Source organism: Centruroides sculpturatus, unplaced genomic scaffold (genome assembly GCF_000671375.1).
Source record: "Centruroides sculpturatus isolate CEXI.00-Female unplaced genomic scaffold, Cexi_2.0 scaffold268, whole genome shotgun sequence".
Taxonomy (NCBI): domain Eukaryota; kingdom Metazoa; phylum Arthropoda; class Arachnida; order Scorpiones; family Buthidae; genus Centruroides; species Centruroides sculpturatus.
In genome coordinates, this window is record NW_019384499.1 from 104,700 (window position 1) to 122,591 (window position 17,892).

General features: G+C 32.7%; 2 protein-coding genes across 2 annotated transcripts in view; both read left to right on the plus strand.

Annotated features, from left to right (window-relative positions):
* Positions 1 to 12,614, plus strand: part of LOC111622009 (ralBP1-associated Eps domain-containing protein 1-like) — a 75,314-nt gene extending 62,700 nt beyond the window's left edge. The window contains exons 15-23 of the mRNA XM_023364311.1: positions 28 to 61; positions 4,349 to 4,482; positions 9,212 to 9,360; positions 9,461 to 9,525; positions 10,786 to 10,926; positions 10,991 to 11,033; positions 11,108 to 11,157; positions 11,228 to 11,361; positions 11,435 to 12,614. Coding sequence (XP_023220079.1) covers positions 28 to 61; positions 4,349 to 4,482; positions 9,212 to 9,360; positions 9,461 to 9,525; positions 10,786 to 10,926; positions 10,991 to 11,033; positions 11,108 to 11,157; positions 11,228 to 11,361; positions 11,435 to 11,603 — 919 coding nt within the window. The 3' untranslated portion in view covers positions 11,604 to 12,614. The remainder of the gene's footprint in view (positions 1 to 27; positions 62 to 4,348; positions 4,483 to 9,211; positions 9,361 to 9,460; positions 9,526 to 10,785; positions 10,927 to 10,990; positions 11,034 to 11,107; positions 11,158 to 11,227; positions 11,362 to 11,434) is intronic.
* A 441-nt stretch (positions 12,615 to 13,055) lies between these two features.
* LOC111621996 (frizzled-4-like) lies at positions 13,056 to 16,185 on the plus strand. The gene has a single exon (XM_023364289.1). It carries the CDS (start codon positions 14,284 to 14,286, stop codon positions 15,952 to 15,954), a length of 1,671 nt encoding a protein of 556 aa, XP_023220057.1. The 5' UTR covers positions 13,056 to 14,283; the 3' UTR covers positions 15,955 to 16,185.
* The last annotated feature ends 1,707 nt before the right edge of the window (positions 16,186 to 17,892 follow it).

Genomic DNA, 17,892 nt, shown 5'->3' on the forward strand with positions numbered 1-17,892 from the left:
CTAATTTTGAAAATGTAATCATTCTAGTTGTATTGACTTCAAGAAACCAAAAACATTTTTGGTGAATAACCAGAAACATTTGAATATATGGATATACTGGTTAACCCTTTGCCACCTGAGCCTTTAAGTGATAAGAAAAATAATAATTATATTTCTATTAAAGTATCCAGTTATTATTAAAGCTATTATTTGGTTATTCAATATAAAGATTCTTTTCCAGTTATGAAATTACCATAAAATAGACAATTGATGTCAGCTTTATGCTGTTTAGAAATGAAATAATATCTAATTAAAGCAATTTCAAAATGCATCAGTTAATTTCAAAACAACATTTATAAATTTATAAGTTCTTTCATTTTATGTGATGATTCCCGAATATATCATTTCTACTCGTATTGCAATCATCTATTGATTTTTAATCTTTTAAGATAGTTTCTTGGTGATTTTAATGCTGCAGGAGAAGTATTTTAAAATGTTAATTGGACCCTTTCAGTTTTTTGATGTCACAAAATTAAACTAATGACATGTTGAAATTTATCTTTTGACTTTTCAGTCTAAAAAACTTTAATCATTTTATTTCCTAATAGACAAACATTCTGGTTTCATTTGCTAATTTTAATATTTTAAATGCTACTTATTTTTTTTCTTCTTTGAATTTTTAAATGTCTCTAAACAGCTACTAAAGTAATTTGTTTGGAAAATTTAAAAGTATAGTTAATCAAAGTACAGATATATTTCACAAAATTCCAATGATAAGCAGGTTATTTTGCTGTTTACTTTGTTTTATTATAAATATGTACAAAATCTGTGTAATGAAATATTTTCTTATTCTTATTTTCAAAATTGTAATTAATTGTATTNGAAATTATACCCCTGCTTATGCGGTTATCGCTCGGTCCCACCGATTTCACTCAAGTGCAATGCTGGAAATTCTTGCATCAATTATATCATTATGTCAAGAATAATGAATATTAGATAGATATAAAGCAGGCCAAACACACAACTGAGTTGGCTAGGGCAGCCTTATCTGCATTTAAGTCTATTTGGACAGAAATGCAACTTCTCCATAGTGTTCCAACCAGAAATAACTTTATATATGGAAGGTGTTATGAGCTGTTGCCAATGGCACATGCAACTGCCCTACACGAGAATTCCTAGAGCATTGTATCTCTCTTTATCAGCTGCTTAGGTTGAGTTTGTGTGTTTTGCTAGTTGGTATTTTAAAGTGATGACATCTTTGGCTTAGTTCATTTAACACTTTCATTTGTGTATTTTCATGCATCCTTTCTCCAATTTTGATTAATTTTCCCTGATTACTATTTAACTGCTAAATTTTAAGGTTCTTTAAAATTATGTATACCTTAAATATTTGTGTATTTACACATACTTAGTTTTAAACAAACATTATATTAAAATAATTTTGATTTTTTTTCAAATTGCTCCGTAATGAGCCATTTGATTTTCAAATTTGCCTGAGTATGATCAATGCAAGAAACTGTTGAAAATACTAGTATGAAACTGAAATATTTTAATTTTATTTTATTAAATTCATTAACATTAATAAACAGAATATTCATATATATTGTAGAAAGTCATCTTCCAGCATCGTGTGTTTGGCATTATTAGTTGAAACATTATCCCCAAATACAAACAGATTTTAAAAATTAAGGTACTGTGGAGAACAAAAATGCTTCAGAATGTTGAAAATTGATTACTATATTAATAATACATTATTGGAATGTGAGAAGCTTTGAAATAAAAAAGCATTCCATTTGCATAGTAAGAGTGGAAGTAAGAGTGCCACCAATTCATAATTTAAAAAATTATTCTTTTATTTTCTTCTTACATAAAATGTAAAATTACAAAAAAAATTATATTTTTCTTTCCCTTCTGACTTTCGGATAATATAAAACTTCAATTTTTTTAAAAAAACAAGCTAATAGTGACTATAAAAATTTTTCAAAAAAAGAGTTTAAAAAGGTATAAAAAAGAAAATAATCTGCAGAGAAAAACCTTTATTTACATTATTACTAACAAGCTTCCCAAATGCATTTCGCCTACGGCCTCTTCAGTGGGGCTTACAGCACAAAAACTACGTTCTAACAGTCAACTCATTGAAGAGCCACTTATACGGTTAACAAAAAATTCCTAGCATTCCGCTGTTAACATTCCGGTATTTAAATTAACATTATTGTTTTGCATAATTATAGCAAAGTGTAAAAAATTAAGTGTAGCGAAGTGTATAAAAAATTATTGTATTAGTCTTTGTTTTTAAATAGAAATTTAGAATGTGTGACTTGTGTTCAAAGTCATATGCTATAATTCTTTCCAAATTAAAGAATTTCTGATAAAACATATATAAATGCTTATTTCTTTACATAATTTTGGTATGCTTGTAAAATGATATAACTCGAATATTTATTTATATATTCATCATGCATACATACATACATACATACGTACATACATACATTTTTGTTGTCTCACTCTATACTAATATTATAGAGTTTGGATGTAGGAGGTAATCTCTGAAACTACTCATCTGATTTCAAAAATTCTTTCACCAATATATAGAATGGACCTTCAGGGTGGACATAGTCTGTATATTATTCCGTTGAACATTCATATAAATTAAAAGATATCATCTAGGTAAGTGTTATATTTTTGGTGTCAGTGGGTGGTGAGGGGCAAGATTCATACGTATATGAGATAGGTAACCGTGCGGCACAGTGGCATGGTAGGCGAGATATGCAGTGCACATGTCCGAACTTGTGATATATAAAATTACATGTCCTGACTGACTGACTGGGTGACTGATCGATTCATCATCACCCAGAGCAAACCGCTGAACCTAAAGAGGTGAAATTTGGTACACAGTTAGGGTACGAAAATGCACAGTAAGAAAGGATTTTTCGAAATTCCTCCCACGAGGGAGAGGATTAAGGCTTAACCTGAAGAATGTCTTGTACTGTACTATTTTAGATGTAATTTTTTGTTTTTATAGTAACAAAATGTTGAGAATCTTAGTGAAGTATTGAGGGAGGGTTATTTCTATCAAATTGCAAATTCTGTGCAGATGAAGCCACGGGTAACAGCTAGTAAATCTTACAATTACAATGTGTGTTTTTATTTGCTATTTATTAATAATTATATACAGTAATACCTCGACTTACGCGAACCCGGAGTTACGCAATTTTCAAATCTTGTTGATTCGTCTTTTGTTTGAGAGCCACACAACTGATGATTACTCACTCCCCCACACTATTGTTCAGCTTACATGTTCGGATGTGTCCCGAGGAATCGACACATAAATAACACAAAATAAACTGTGGCTATTTCTGTGTTTGTTATATCTACGGAGACTTGAGAGACTATGTGGTGATTTCTTGTAACCGTGAACGAATCAAAAGACGAGATAAGATTAACAAGAACATTTATTAACTTACATACATCCGACTTGGATTTTACACAAATTGCGAAATTATACCCCTGCTTATGCGGTTATCGCTCGGTCCCACCTATCACGTAAGTTCAGGGTATTACTGTATTTGTTTTTGGGCTACTGAAAGGAACTAAGATTATATTACTCAGTCAGTTTTTTTGATGAGCAAAAATTTGATTGCTTTAGACAATGTCTTTATTAATGTATTTTATTTTATAAAAATAAATTTGGAATATAAACTGCTGAAAATATTTGTAATAATAAATTTTAATTTTATGTAAAATAAAATTTTAAAAAATATGAATCTTATTATATTTTACTAATAATAATGTTACAGTTGGTTTGGTGAAAAGTATTCCTTTATTTAAATTATATAGGTATCATATTTTATAACTTAAATTTATAAGTTATGATACGATATATTATGGCAGTTTTTTAGATATCTACATTTTTAATATTACAAGAATTGTATAATTACTTACTTGTTTATTCCCATATATTTATTTATTGTAAGCAGTTAACAAAAGCAAAACATACCTGTCCAGATATGTGACTTAACTGAAATGCAGAATATTTTTTCCCAAAATCTTTCCCATTGTAGTGACTAATGATAGCACTGACAAAAGTACAAAAGTAGTGTATTCACTTATTAATTTGCCTCAGATAATACAGAACCTCTGATAATCAGGGTTTTAGTGTTGTAACCTAAATGTCAAATGGCCAATTAAAGTTATAAACCTGGAAGGTGTTATGATAAATATCTTGTAAGAGGATATTCAAAAAACTTTCTGACTAGATTTAATTTTCCTTTGTATCTATCTATCTATCTTAATAATAATAAAATTGCTTTGTTAATTATGTAATAATATTTTAAAGTGATTTATTGTGGTTTTTTTGTATTTTTAAATATGTTACATTCAGAATGATTTGAAATATTTTTTTGTAGCTCCAGCACCAGGTGCGCTTCCTCCTCCATCTCAAAATTCATTGCAGACTGGAGAAACAAATGTTGAATCTGCCAATATTCAAGTATCTGCCAGGTAATAAAAATTCCAATATTTGGCCATTTTTTCCATTTTGTTTTATACAAACCCTGTTTTATCATATCAAATTTCTATAAGATTAAATGTAAATCTTTATGTAATAGTTACAACACTTCAAATCTTATTTCTTATTGATTTTTGTATTTCGTATTTATTTTTTAATAGAAATGAATAATAATTTTAATAGATTTTTTTTAATAGTGTAAATAAATTTTGAGAATTAAAATTAATCATAAAGAAACGGTACTAATTTTAATTTTATATAAAATATTTATTTTGCACTTCTACTCCAAATTTGTATTGTTACTGTTCATTCATTTAAGAAGCACAGTTTTTGATATTGCAGTGCTTTGTATTTTTTGTACCACACGATAATTTTGCTCTAACACTGTCTCATATGCACAATTTTTCCTATGCCTTCACTTGCTTCCTCGGAAACCAGAAGAAGGTAAGAGACTTCAATTCAAAATCACTCAATACTGATGTATACCCTTTCTTTCCTCTAAAAATAATTACAGTTGTCCTTTAGAGATTACTTTCTCTGTGTTTATTTTTACTGTTAATGAATATTGAGTTCAAATTGAATTATAGCTTCTGTGTATTACTGTGTGTGTTTTAGGTTTTCTTAAATATCCTGAATAAATTCTTCATTTAAAGTTTATTTTGTAAGCAAGTTAATCCCAGCTATATAAAGCTAATTGACTCAGAACACATTAGAAATTAGGTTAAATTCTCATTCGATACTATGCTAACAACCAAAAATATATTACAAAAATACCATATTTGCTGACATATAAGAGATGTTTTTTCTTGAAAAATACCATCTGAAAATGGAGTATGTCTTATATGTTGGCAAATATACAACTAATTAACTAACAAATGTCTTTGTTAATATATTGTGTTAATTTAAAATACTCATGATCAATTCACAAATGTTTAATCTAAATCTTTGTTTGTTGATTCGGACAATTTTTCTTATTTCATAGAAACAAGAACTCGTTATAAAAATATAAAATTTTAGAGATAACTAAATGGTACTGATTCGTCTTGAAACATATGAATATACTGGTTAATGCAACCAAAATATTTTATTTAAATCAGATATATTTTTGTCCTTATTGGAACCATTTCCAGCTAGAACAGTTAAATATTCAAAACTAGATAAGTTAATAATTTACATTTTCATATCATAGATTATCGAATACAAAAATTAAACAATAAAATATGTAAGTGCCTGTATAACACACATTAACCCTTTTCAAAACACTTAACCATGGGCATCCATAGAGGGGGGAAAATGGGATAATTGCCTCCTTCTGGGATTGAGTAAAAGAATTTTACAAATTATAATCATAAAAGTGGGTGATTGATATATGTAACCTTGCACTCTCAACTGTGAGATGCTTTGATGCAATACTGTATTCTATAATCTTTTTGTGGGAGGAGAATGCCCAAAAAATTAAATAAATAAAAAATTTATTGATTTTAATTATTTGTCTCCAAGCCTTGTCCTCTTGGCTTGGAAAATTTTCTGTGGACAGCCATGCACTTAACTATTTTTTGACAATAGGTCTAAAAATCCTTGTATACCAGTAGCATCCTCCAAATTTTGTCTAATTGAGCTGCACCACAGGAATTAATATTTTGATATGGTTAAATAAGATTAGGTTATCAGAACAAATACACATCCATATCAAATAATTATTCCTTAATTCCTAAATTATCTTTGGTCTGTTTCATAATGTTTGAATTTTTTTTTTTTGTCTATTGTGCTAAATTCAGAAGGTTTTTAACTTCTGAGTAATGACATTCTTCTCTAACAAATTATAAATGGTGGAAACATAATAAAAGGCATTGATATTGTTTTTTCTTGGATAGCTTAAAAATATATCCCTGCCTTTTGTATACAGTAATACCCCGAACTTACACGATAGGTGGGACCGAGTGGTAACTGCGTAAGTCGAATTAGCGTAAGTCGGGGTATAATTTCACATATAAATACATACAAATAATTTTTAATTGGGGCCGGAGACTAAAGAAAACAATAATTTAGAAAAAAATGTTTAATAAAATCTTAGATAATACATATGTATAACAAATTAGGCCTATATTATTTTACAATTTTTCACATTTACTTGATTATTACGCCATAATTTTAACATTGTTTCCATCTCAGCGATAATACTGTGACGTTTACGAATGATGCTTGAATTTAAAGATTGAGCATTTTTCACAGCTTCGAGAATTTTTTCTTTGCCTTTTATAATTGTTCTGACCGACAATTCCGGTAGATCAAACTTCTTTGCCAATTCACAAATTTTCATTTTTGTATCGAAGTCTTTAATAATGGGTACGTTCGTAAAGTCAAACGAGTTAAACGCGTTAGTAACGAATCGTTCGAAAAGTCTAACGAAATAGGAATAACGATGACGTCATTCTCGTTTAACTCGTTCGACTTTACGAACATACCCAATGTTAACTTTACATTCCAAAGATAAAGTTTTTCTTTTCTTGTTTGATGCAGAAGAATTAGTTCTACTTCGTTTGGATGACATAGTAGAGTCTCTCAAGTCTCCGTAGATATAACAAACACAGAAATAAATAACACAAAATAAATTATAGCTATGTGTGGATTCCGCGCGACACATCTGAACATGTAAGCTGAACAATAGTGTGGAGGGAGTGAGTAATCAAGGGTTGCGTGGCGCTCAAACAAAAGACGAATCGACGAGATTTGAAAATCGCGTAACTCCGAGTTTGCGTAAGTCGGGGTAGCGTAAGTCGAGGTATTACTGTACCTTTAAACTTGTCCTTATCAGATTGTGAGTAGTTTTAATTGATAGAAATTTGTAATTTGATATTTACATATTGATATAGAAGCTAAATATTTTCATATGGTTTTCTTTCACATGCTTAAATCATATTTAATCAGATAGAATAAATAAAAAGATTAAATTTTCAGTTACTTTCTTCCAAAAAAATGTGAATTTGTATTTTTGTAATTCCTCCTCTAAATGTATCTTGTGACGAATGAGTGATAGCTCCTTTTGCATGTGTGAAATAATTTATTTTTTAATTTTTAACCATTCTAATTTCTAATTTTGAAAATGTAATCATTCTAGTTGTATTGACTTCAAGAAACCAAAAACATTTTTGGTGAATAACCAGAAACATTTGAATATATGGATATACTGGTTAACCCTTTGCCACCTGAGCCTTTAAGTGATAAGAAAAATAATAATTATATTTCTATTAAAGTATCCAGTTATTATTAAAGCTATTATTTGGTTATTCAATATAAAGATTCTTTTCCAGTTATGAAATTACCATAAAATAGACAATTGATGTCAGCTTTATGCTGTTTAGAAATGAAATAATATCTAATTAAAGCAATTTCAAAATGCATCAGTTAATTTCAAAACAACATTTATAAATTTATAAGTTCTTTCATTTTATGTGATGATTCCCGAATATATCATTTCTACTCGTATTGCAATCATCTATTGATTTTTAATCTTTTAAGATAGTTTCTTGGTGATTTTAATGCTGCAGGAGAAGTATTTTAAAATGTTAATTGGACCCTTTCAGTTTTTTGATGTCACAAAATTAAACTAATGACATGTTGAAATTTATCTTTTGACTTTTCAGTCTAAAAAACTTTAATCATTTTATTTCCTAATAGACAAACATTCTGGTTTCATTTGCTAATTTTAATATTTTAAATGCTACTTATTTTTTTTCTTCTTTGAATTTTTAAATGTCTCTAAACAGCTACTAAAGTAATTTGTTTGGAAAATTTAAAAGTATAGTTAATCAAAGTACAGATATATTTCACAAAATTCCAATGATAAGCAGGTTATTTTGCTGTTTACTTTGTTTTATTATAAATATGTACAAAATCTGTGTAATGAAATATTTTCTTATTCTTATTTTCAAAATTGTAATTAATTGTATTATATATTTTTCATTAATTCCTTTATTAAAGTTATTTATTTTTTTATTATTATTATTAAAATTAGTTCTGTATGATTTTTATATATGATTTACATTATTTTATTATATAAATTAATAATAAAAATAATGTTAAATAAAAACATTCTATACTGCTTTTTTGATTGCATATAAACCAGAGTTTTTTTCAACTTCTATACAATAAATGCTTAATATTTTAAAATTAAAATGAACAAAATAACAGCCACACATGAAATGTTTTATGAAAATTCTATAAACAAAATTTTGTTAAATGCAATTTAATATTTGAAATATTAATTTCTTTAATTTTGAGATGTGATGACAATGTATTATTAATATGAAATTAATATACTGGTTTATGATGTGTAGTTTTGGCAATTAGTTTTTGGACTAAAGGTAAATATTTGATGTTGTTTCAACCAATAATCTAAATTAAAAAAGGCAGTAAGAATATTTGTGTTTATGTAATCGTAAATTTTTGTTTGTTTGTAATAAGATATCCATTCAATAAATTACAATACAGCCTTGAATACAATCTTGAATAATTTTTTATTTAAAATATTTGTATAATATGCTCTAACTGATAAGAGTATCACTTATAATTTTAAAAGAATTTCTGTATATAGTTTTACAAAGTTTTCTGTCTTTATTAACTTCAATCGGAAATTAATTATAATTATAAAGTCTTTGAAAGATTATTTAATTTTCACAATTAATTTTACGTTTATTTAATTAATTGTTCCTTTTCTTTCAGTTCCTTTTCTGGTACAAGTAGCAGTAATACCACTACACAGAATATTATGAATTTGCCACAGGGTCCTAAGAAAGAGCCGCCACCACCACCTCCGCCTAGGCCACGACACAATCATGCCAGAAGTTCCTCTTTAGATTTAAATAGGTTAGGTAAGTTGATTTTCAGTATAAAAATAAAAGAAAATTTTGATGATGATACAAAATTATAAAGCAAAAACAACAGTGAGTTATACACACATTCTTTCTGTAGGTAAAACAGTACCACATTTTCTTGGTGTACCTCCAGCTGTGCCACCAAGGATGTCGCCAAGTACTGTAAGTATGGAATGTTAGTTTTTTCTTTTTTAATAAAATAATAATAACATAAAGTATAGTAAATAAATGCCAAATTACCTGCTATTCCAAATATTCTTTTCTATGTTATTGTATATGAAAATCATGTGTGAAATTCATGAATGCCAAGTGATGTTAACAGAACATTTTTATAATTTTGTTTTTTAATTTTATTGTTAATTGACCAATAGAAACTTCTTTGTACATCATATTTGTCAAGGCTGATTTTGAGTTCAATATCTGTTAAATGAAGAAAGAATTTTTATATAATAATTATAATTTGTACAATCAGTCTGAAACAAAACTTTCATGATAGAAATGGTGAAATTCACTGAATTCATGACATTTCTTATAAATATTGTGTCATAAAGTGTAGTATGAACATATTTTTTATAGTAAAATGCTAATTAATTATATGTAGGTATAATCAGAATTTCTGATACTTTAAGAATCAATTTTTTATATTTATATATATAAGTATTCCGTTATCATATATATGTTTGGAGTACAATCAAACAGATCCTATAGCTTATATCCTCTGTAAAACTTATTATAAATTACAGAAAAAAATTTCTGAAGAAACCAAATCAGTTAATTTTAAAAAAATATTTTTACTTTCTTAGCATATTTTCCTTCTTTTTCATTCTAATATAAAGCATTGAAGTTAAAAAGCAATAATTAAACAGATTACATGTTTGTTATATATACATACAGCATATACAATGTATATAAATTATAACGTACCAAAATTAGTATAATACAGATACATTGTTACAAAATAATGCTATTTCATTAATTCTGAGCTTTTTATTGTAAATGATCCTTGCATTGTGGCCTCGAGGATTCCCAGAATCCTATTGTAAAGTGAATTGCACTTCCCCTTACACTTAATGTCTTTGACTGCATCTTATGAACTTACTATTTAAAGACCTCTAAACAACAAGTAAAGCGAAAATTCTGAACACAGCCTCTGTGAGCCTTTTTATAGGATACTGCAGTTGTGATTATTAAGACATTCAAGTGATATTACTTGGTATATAACTGTATCATGACTAGTCATTTACATACTGTCTGAAATGTAAGTGTATGGCCAGTTTTGCATTAATTATGTACCAATTAGTGTGTTTGTAAAATGATTTTGGTATGAAATCAAATTTTGTTATTCCTAACTCTCTTTTGTTTTTTTTAATTAAAGAAACCATCCAGAATGTTCTAGTTGGCACTTACAGCATTTATTTTCAGGCAACACCCAAAAAATTTATTGGGGCACTCGGATCCGAAGAATCTCAGTTAATCCAAGACGATAATACCGATTTTGCCGATTTTACTCAATTTGATGAATCCGGTACAGATCTCGGTGCAAATTCCCAACCTCAGTTAAAGGTAATTTTACTGCTATGAAAATGAAAGTGATTATACAATGATATTAAAATTCTTTGTCTTTCAGTCAGGTGCATTTGAAATTTATAAGAAACCTTTTACACACACAAGTAAGATTTTATTTCGGTTTATTATAACATAACTATATGCAATATTAAGTATTCTGTTTTTATTCATTTAATAGATAGCGTGCCAATTAATGCATCGAGCGGTTTGACAAACTTTTCTGACGAGGTAGGTGTTTAAAATTTAAAAATGTATTAGAGCCGAGAATTTATTACTAATTTCCTCTGTTTGATTGTAGATATTAACATCTCTATCACCGACTGATGACAATACGGCATTACTGGTCGAAATAGAGCATCCGGAAGATGCACTGATGGACAGAAGACGCCACGTTTCGGCTCCTCCTCTCGCACTCGCCGCCACCACCATCACGTAAGTCACTCTTTCTCATTCAGATTTATTTTGGAGTATTATCAATAAAAAATCGAATGTAAATTCTCTGCAGTTCTGTTCCACGAGACAAGAGAGAGATACAATCTGCCATCAGGGCGCATCGAGAGCGGAACATGATGCTTTCTCTCCTCAACAGCGAACTTAATCAAGAATTATCCGAAATAATGGAAGAACGGATTGCCCTGGAAATTCAGCTCGAACACATAAAGCCCTTCTCTTAATAAACAAAAGATGTTAGTCACCGTGCACATGTATAAAGAAAGACTTGTCCTGTCGGAGGCCTTTAAAGAGGTAGAATAAGGAATATTTAATCCCCGACCATCTCCGAGAGAAAAATCCAAAATATATTATATATATATATAAATATATCATTCCAGCGCAACAGATCAAACAATTATCCAAGTAACCAAAAGATGAGATTTGTGACATCAACAGTTTTAGATTGTCATTATCTGTTTGCCTTTTTCTTAGGCTTACTTGTTGTTACCATGCTTAATTGTTACTTAGACTTACTTGTTTGCACCGTAACATTTCAAAGAAAACAATCTGTATTAAAATACACAGCTACAGGTAAATTGCTTTCGCCCAAATACACTATCACAGAGCCAGAATCAATAAGGGAAAAAGTATTGCCACTCGACGGCGGTCGAAAGTCCTCCGTGGTAATCTTAGATCCACAAATGCCGCAGAAGTAGGGGTCTTCGGGCATTTCTCTCGACATCCCATCACGGCAGAACTCTAACTGTTCCTCAAAGACTGCTTGTTCTTTAATTTTATGTTAACACCATTATATTAATATTTAAATTTCACAGAAGCAAATTGTCTCCTGTAAACAAAGAAATTCAGATTTTTTGTGTAACTCGGTTGTTGATCATTAATTCTTATAGTTTATGAACAATATATATAAAAGTATATATATATCAGAGGGTGTAGTCGAGGCTTTTCGGGTGGCAGCCGGAGCATTGGGCCACAGACATGGGTCCGAAAAGCATGGCTACAGTGCGAAGTTAACCAAAGATTTAACGCGACGTTGATTTACCCGTTGATTTGTTGACAAGTGTTGTAATTCGAGATATATATAAACACGCGTTTATATATATATATACAGTATATATGCAGCTCAGAATTTAAAAAAAAAAGAAAGTAAAGATATACAGCAACGTCGGTTCAGACATTCCCCGGGTACGGACCAACAATTTTCCAGAAGAGACAACGTTACGGCGGTACATCGATGTGTAGAGCAATAAATGCTCAAAATGTAGATTTAAAAAATAATTGTGACTGTCGACAAAAAAGTGCCTGATGTATAACGGAGTGTTTAAGGTGGATTTCTGCCATGTTTCAAAATATATGAAGATTAAACCAAAAAACCAAAAAAAAAAGTGCTGTTTTAGTAAGTGAATATTATGGCTTATTTAAAATATACTGTAAGTGCTTGTTAAAGACCAGTGGTCTATGCTGTTTGTAATTGTTTTCTATACGTTGCATACTTAAAATACAATGCAAAACATCACTACGTTTTTGTTACAATATACATTTAATTTTGAATTACTTGAGTTGTCAGTTTTTATACCCCTAATCACTACAATTTAATATTAAACTCTAATACACCTTTCCTGTCCATCTTAAAGGCTAGAAACACTTATCCAGATGAGAGAATGCACACTAGCAGAAGCCACGTGCCCTTTTTAATCATGCACAGAAACCACGAAGACGAAAAAGTAGTTTTTATCTACAAATACCATGTGATGCGGTCTATAATCCACTTTCACGTGCCAAACTTTAGTAGTGTTAACTGTAAATCCAGCGAACTTAGCAAATGTACGGCACATTAATGTTACTTAATGAAACGTTAGTTTCCTGTCGAGTTTAATCGCGTTTTTATGCCGGATCCGGATCGAACATGCGTTACACGTTCGAAACGGGCTTTAAAAACTGCATTATATATACAAAGCGTAAAAATCTGAAGTCGTAAACACACCCATAAAATCCCATTTAACGACTCGATAACAGTCGATCGACTAGTTGCTTTCGGTATGCATTTTCCTCCCTCCCTTTACTTTTTTTTATCTGAATCATTTAAAAAATTCCGCGCGAGAGGGGGAGGAAAATCATTCCTCCATTTTTGAACTTTTTTTTAAAGTGTATCAGAAGTTTCGGGCTGACAGATAAACACTTACCAAACGAGATCGGTAAATAATAGGCCTGCGCTAACGGTCCGGTTGAAGGGTACATCGTTATTAACCCGGCGTTGAGTTATAATTAGGCTGTCATGGTATGCATGATGACATGTTTTTAGCCTTATATTTGCTTAGTAACACACGTAATACCTAGAAAATTACCGGTTGTAAGACGTGCCGCTTGCGCGGTGTTCTTTTTATAAAGTGACGTCGTCGCACTGGTCCTCGTGCGTTGTAAGTCGTGCCAAATCGTTCTTTAACGTCGGGTCGTGCACTGGCTACAATTCGGCTCTTGCATTTATAAAAGACATAAAGTCGTACCGGGTTTTTTAGGTATTTCTAGTGGTGTACGGCGTGTGGAGATTTTTAAAGAAGACCACGATACGAACGATCTCCTCCCCGTCGTAAAAAAATAATAACGACCGAACGTAGAGACCGTAAACTGTTTAGTTAACTACTTGGGACGCATGGCCTCCGGCATACATCACCGGTCACGTGACACGCCAAGCAATATATCAGAAGTCTCGTTAAGAGGAAGATTGTGGGGTGGGGTGGAAGAAGGGTGTGGCCACGGCTCCATCCCATTGGCTAGTGATAATAGATGCACGGACCGACCGGGGAGCAAGTTAAAAGTTGGTGCTCAGAGCCGTCCGAGGCGCCTGCCTGATGTGACGCGTGGCTATTCGTTTCGGTCCCCCTGGTACGGCTACAGTCGGCGAAAATGTTTCCGCTGCTGTTAACCTTTCTGGCGGTTTCGGTTTATGCTACGGAAATGGCACCGATGTGCGAGCCCATCAAAATCGAAATGTGTAAGGATTTGGGTTATAATGTCACCGGAATGCCCAACTTAGTGGGACACGAACTTCAACAAGACGCCCAGCTGCAATTGCAAACCTTCACACCTCTGATACAATACGGCTGTTCGTCCAGGTTACGTTTTTTTCTGTGCTCTATTTACGTTCCTATGTGTACGGAGAAGGTGCCACAGACTATAGGACCTTGCGCTCCTCTGTGCGAGGACGTTAAGGCCAGGTGTCAACCGGTGTTACAGGAATTTGGTTTTCCCTGGCCTTCAGCTTTAGAGTGTAGCAAGTTTCCGTCCGAAAACAACGACGTACACATGTGTATGGAGGGACCGGAACCGACGGGACATGATCATCACCAACTTCACGGTTACGGTTCGAGACGCTTCGCCGATCGAGGCATTAACGTGCCTACCAAGCCTTCTTACAGGCATCGTTACAGCCAACACTACGGACTGTGCAGTGGATACAAAGTCGAAAGCTTCTACTACATCAATCGCACGGGGCGTTGCGCCCAAACGTGCGACGCCGAAGTGTTATTCAGTCGAGACAACAAGAACTTTGCAGAGATTTGGGTTACGGTATGGTCCGGTTTGTGTTTCCTTTCCACGCTTTTCACCGTCTTTACCTTCCTCGTCAACTCCTCCAAATTCCGCTACCCGGAGAGGGCCATAGTCTTCATAAGCGGTACGTATAACGTTTACAGTGTTGCCTACTTTATACGTTTAGTGGCGGGGCGGGAAGAGGTTTCCTGTCACGAGGACAGTCAGCACGGAGTGCCCATCTTGATCCAGGAAGGCCTGGATAACATCAATTGCACCATCATTTTTGTTTTCCTTTACTTCTTCAGCATGGCCAGCGCGGTTTGGTGGGTTATTCTAACCATCATGTGGTTCCTCTCGGTGGGTCTCAAGTGGAACAACGAAGCTATCCAACGACGTTGTACTTACTTTCATATGTTCGGTTGGTCACTCCCCACCCTGAAAACCATCGCCATACTAGTTTTGAGAGTGGTCGACGCCGACGAATTGACCGGAACTTGTTACGTAGGCAATCAGAGCCCCCAAAATTTACTCGGTTTCGTCATCGTCCCGTCATTTGTTTACCTGATCATCGGTTCCATCTTCTTACTCGCTGGACTTTATTATATATTAAAATCAAAACACTCGCCGACTCTTCACACACACCACCGCAACAATTGTTGCAAAGTGGAAAAATTAGATATTTTAACCATCAGAATTGGTATTTTTGCGGTACTTTACATAGTACCGGCCTTGTGCGTGCTGGCTGCAAACTTTTACGAATATTACTCCAGGGATAAGTGGCTGGCAGCGGGTTCCAACAGCAGGCCAAATGTGGAAGTGTTTACGCTAGAGATCTTCATGTCGTTGGTGGTTGGCATAACTACGGGGCTATGGATATGGTCGAGTAAGAGCCCGTTGAACACATGGAAGAAGTTTTATAACAGATTTAATGGAAAAGAAAGGCCGATGCCCATGTACATCCACATGGTGCCACAGAAGCAACGGTTGGTTGTAGATAGATGCAAGAGGCCACTAAACAAAAGTGGCAACGAAACTACCGTTTAAACTAGCTCAAAGACTAAAAAGTGTAAACCTTTAACCAAATGTACCAATTTGTTCCTATTCCGTGTACTTTTATTAATAGGTACAGTTCATTTTAGAAAATTTGTATACGTGTACGTTTTCCGACGCCTTAAAATTAGTGTGTTTACCTGTAATTTAAAAATAGCGCGAGAATTATAAATATGTATATACATATATATTTTTACATGAATTTTAAATAAATCAATGTTAAGCTAGAGAGAATGTTTTACGTGTTAACTTTCTTCCACTCACTCGCACTCTCTCCACACTATATTTAGCAACCTCCTAAATACTTTGCATTATTTAAAGTTTAAATTTAATGGAATAATTTTCTTTTTCTCGAAAAAATCACGAAAATCTACACCAGAAAATGGTCAGTTAACTCTCTTATCTGTACAAAATCTTATAAAACGTAATTTACGACATCCCTTATGCTTTGTGAGGAATCTGAAGAGGAAACGCCTCGCTTCGTCGTAAAAAAACCCCGATATAAAAATAAATTCTTGTATAATTGGGTATTTTTTGGCAATTTCGGACTTCGCGCGGTTCCATAAATCAACCGTGCAACAAGTGCGTAATACGGAAAACTGGGCACGCACGATTTATAAGAGATAGAGCCATTAGAAAATTAAATCACCTGCCTCCGCTACATCTGTATGGCAGATGCCTCACTAAAAAATACTTTACCCCTCGGGCCTCAGTCGGGTATTCTATTTATTACGCTACCAATTACTTAAACTTCCATAAAGATCGCGTCTGAGAGGAGGAGGTCGTATTAATTGTCCCCCTTTTTCAGGTACATCACGAAGAACGACGCTACATTAACACGCTAACAGTTTTCTCCACGCTTCCTCGATCTCATTTAATGCCGAAGTGTGGGACCTCGCAAAGGAGTCAGACCCAGCTGACGTATTGCTTACAGTAGATATCGGGTAACGCAGGCCAAATGCATAAAATATGTCCTTACTCCTCCCCCCTGGCGCTACGGGAAAGTAAGATCGTCCCTCCGTATTTGCCAGTAGTTACTTCACTACCAACCACACCGGGATGCGAGTGCAGCCAATAAAAGATGAAAATAGACTGTTGTGAACCATAACCCACGACGTAATACGAAACGTAACTACGTCAGAATCGAATGAAAAAAGAACTGGCTGCCGGAAAGATGAAGAAATGATTAAAACTTTGGGACTCGAGATACGTTTACGAACGGAAAAAATTTATAAAAAAGAGCTAACAAATTGATTTGGCTCTTGACAGGTTCGCCTGTTGATTAATGATCGCTGTTGGCTCCATAATGGAACTGCCACACTGAAGATATTTCTCACTAGCACCGAATAGCCTGTGGGTTAACAGGGGTTAAACTCGGTATAAACAACGTTTTGAGTATAGGTGAACGAAACTGTTCTATTTATAGAGGTTTACTTAAAAAAATAAAAAAAGCTTGGGTCCACGTGACCGCCGGAAGGATGGCTCACGAAAGTTTGTAATTAATCACAACGGATCGTGATTAGTAACAACGTGAGGACAGCTTGGTGGAGAGATAGTGGCGATGGCTCGATAGTAAAACAATATCTGGTCTCTAGTCACGGTTGCACGGTTCGTTGCCTCTTTGTTACATTAACAATGTACCGGTAAATATGCTAATTTATTAAAACCAACACGTTGCATAATAGGGGGCATTGAGTGCCATTTTTTTCTTGCCTTTCATGATTTAAGCATCGATTGTTAGATAACAATTTTTCCTTTTTATTTCTTTTTCTCTTCGCACTCGCCAATCGAACGTTCTGAAATCGATTTTTATTTTTATTTCCGGTGTTAATTTCTTCTATGTATTAACAACTGAACTAATCATGATTTACTTGTTTATATTGNGAAACGATACAAAAATAAATTAATCGCATAATTAATTTCATGCATTAA

What these genes read in the sequence shown, in the direction of transcription:
- LOC111621996 (XM_023364289.1), top strand. Translation starts at nt 14,284, where the DNA reads ATGTTTCCGCTGCTGTTAACCTTTCTGGCGGTTTCGGTTTATGCTACG.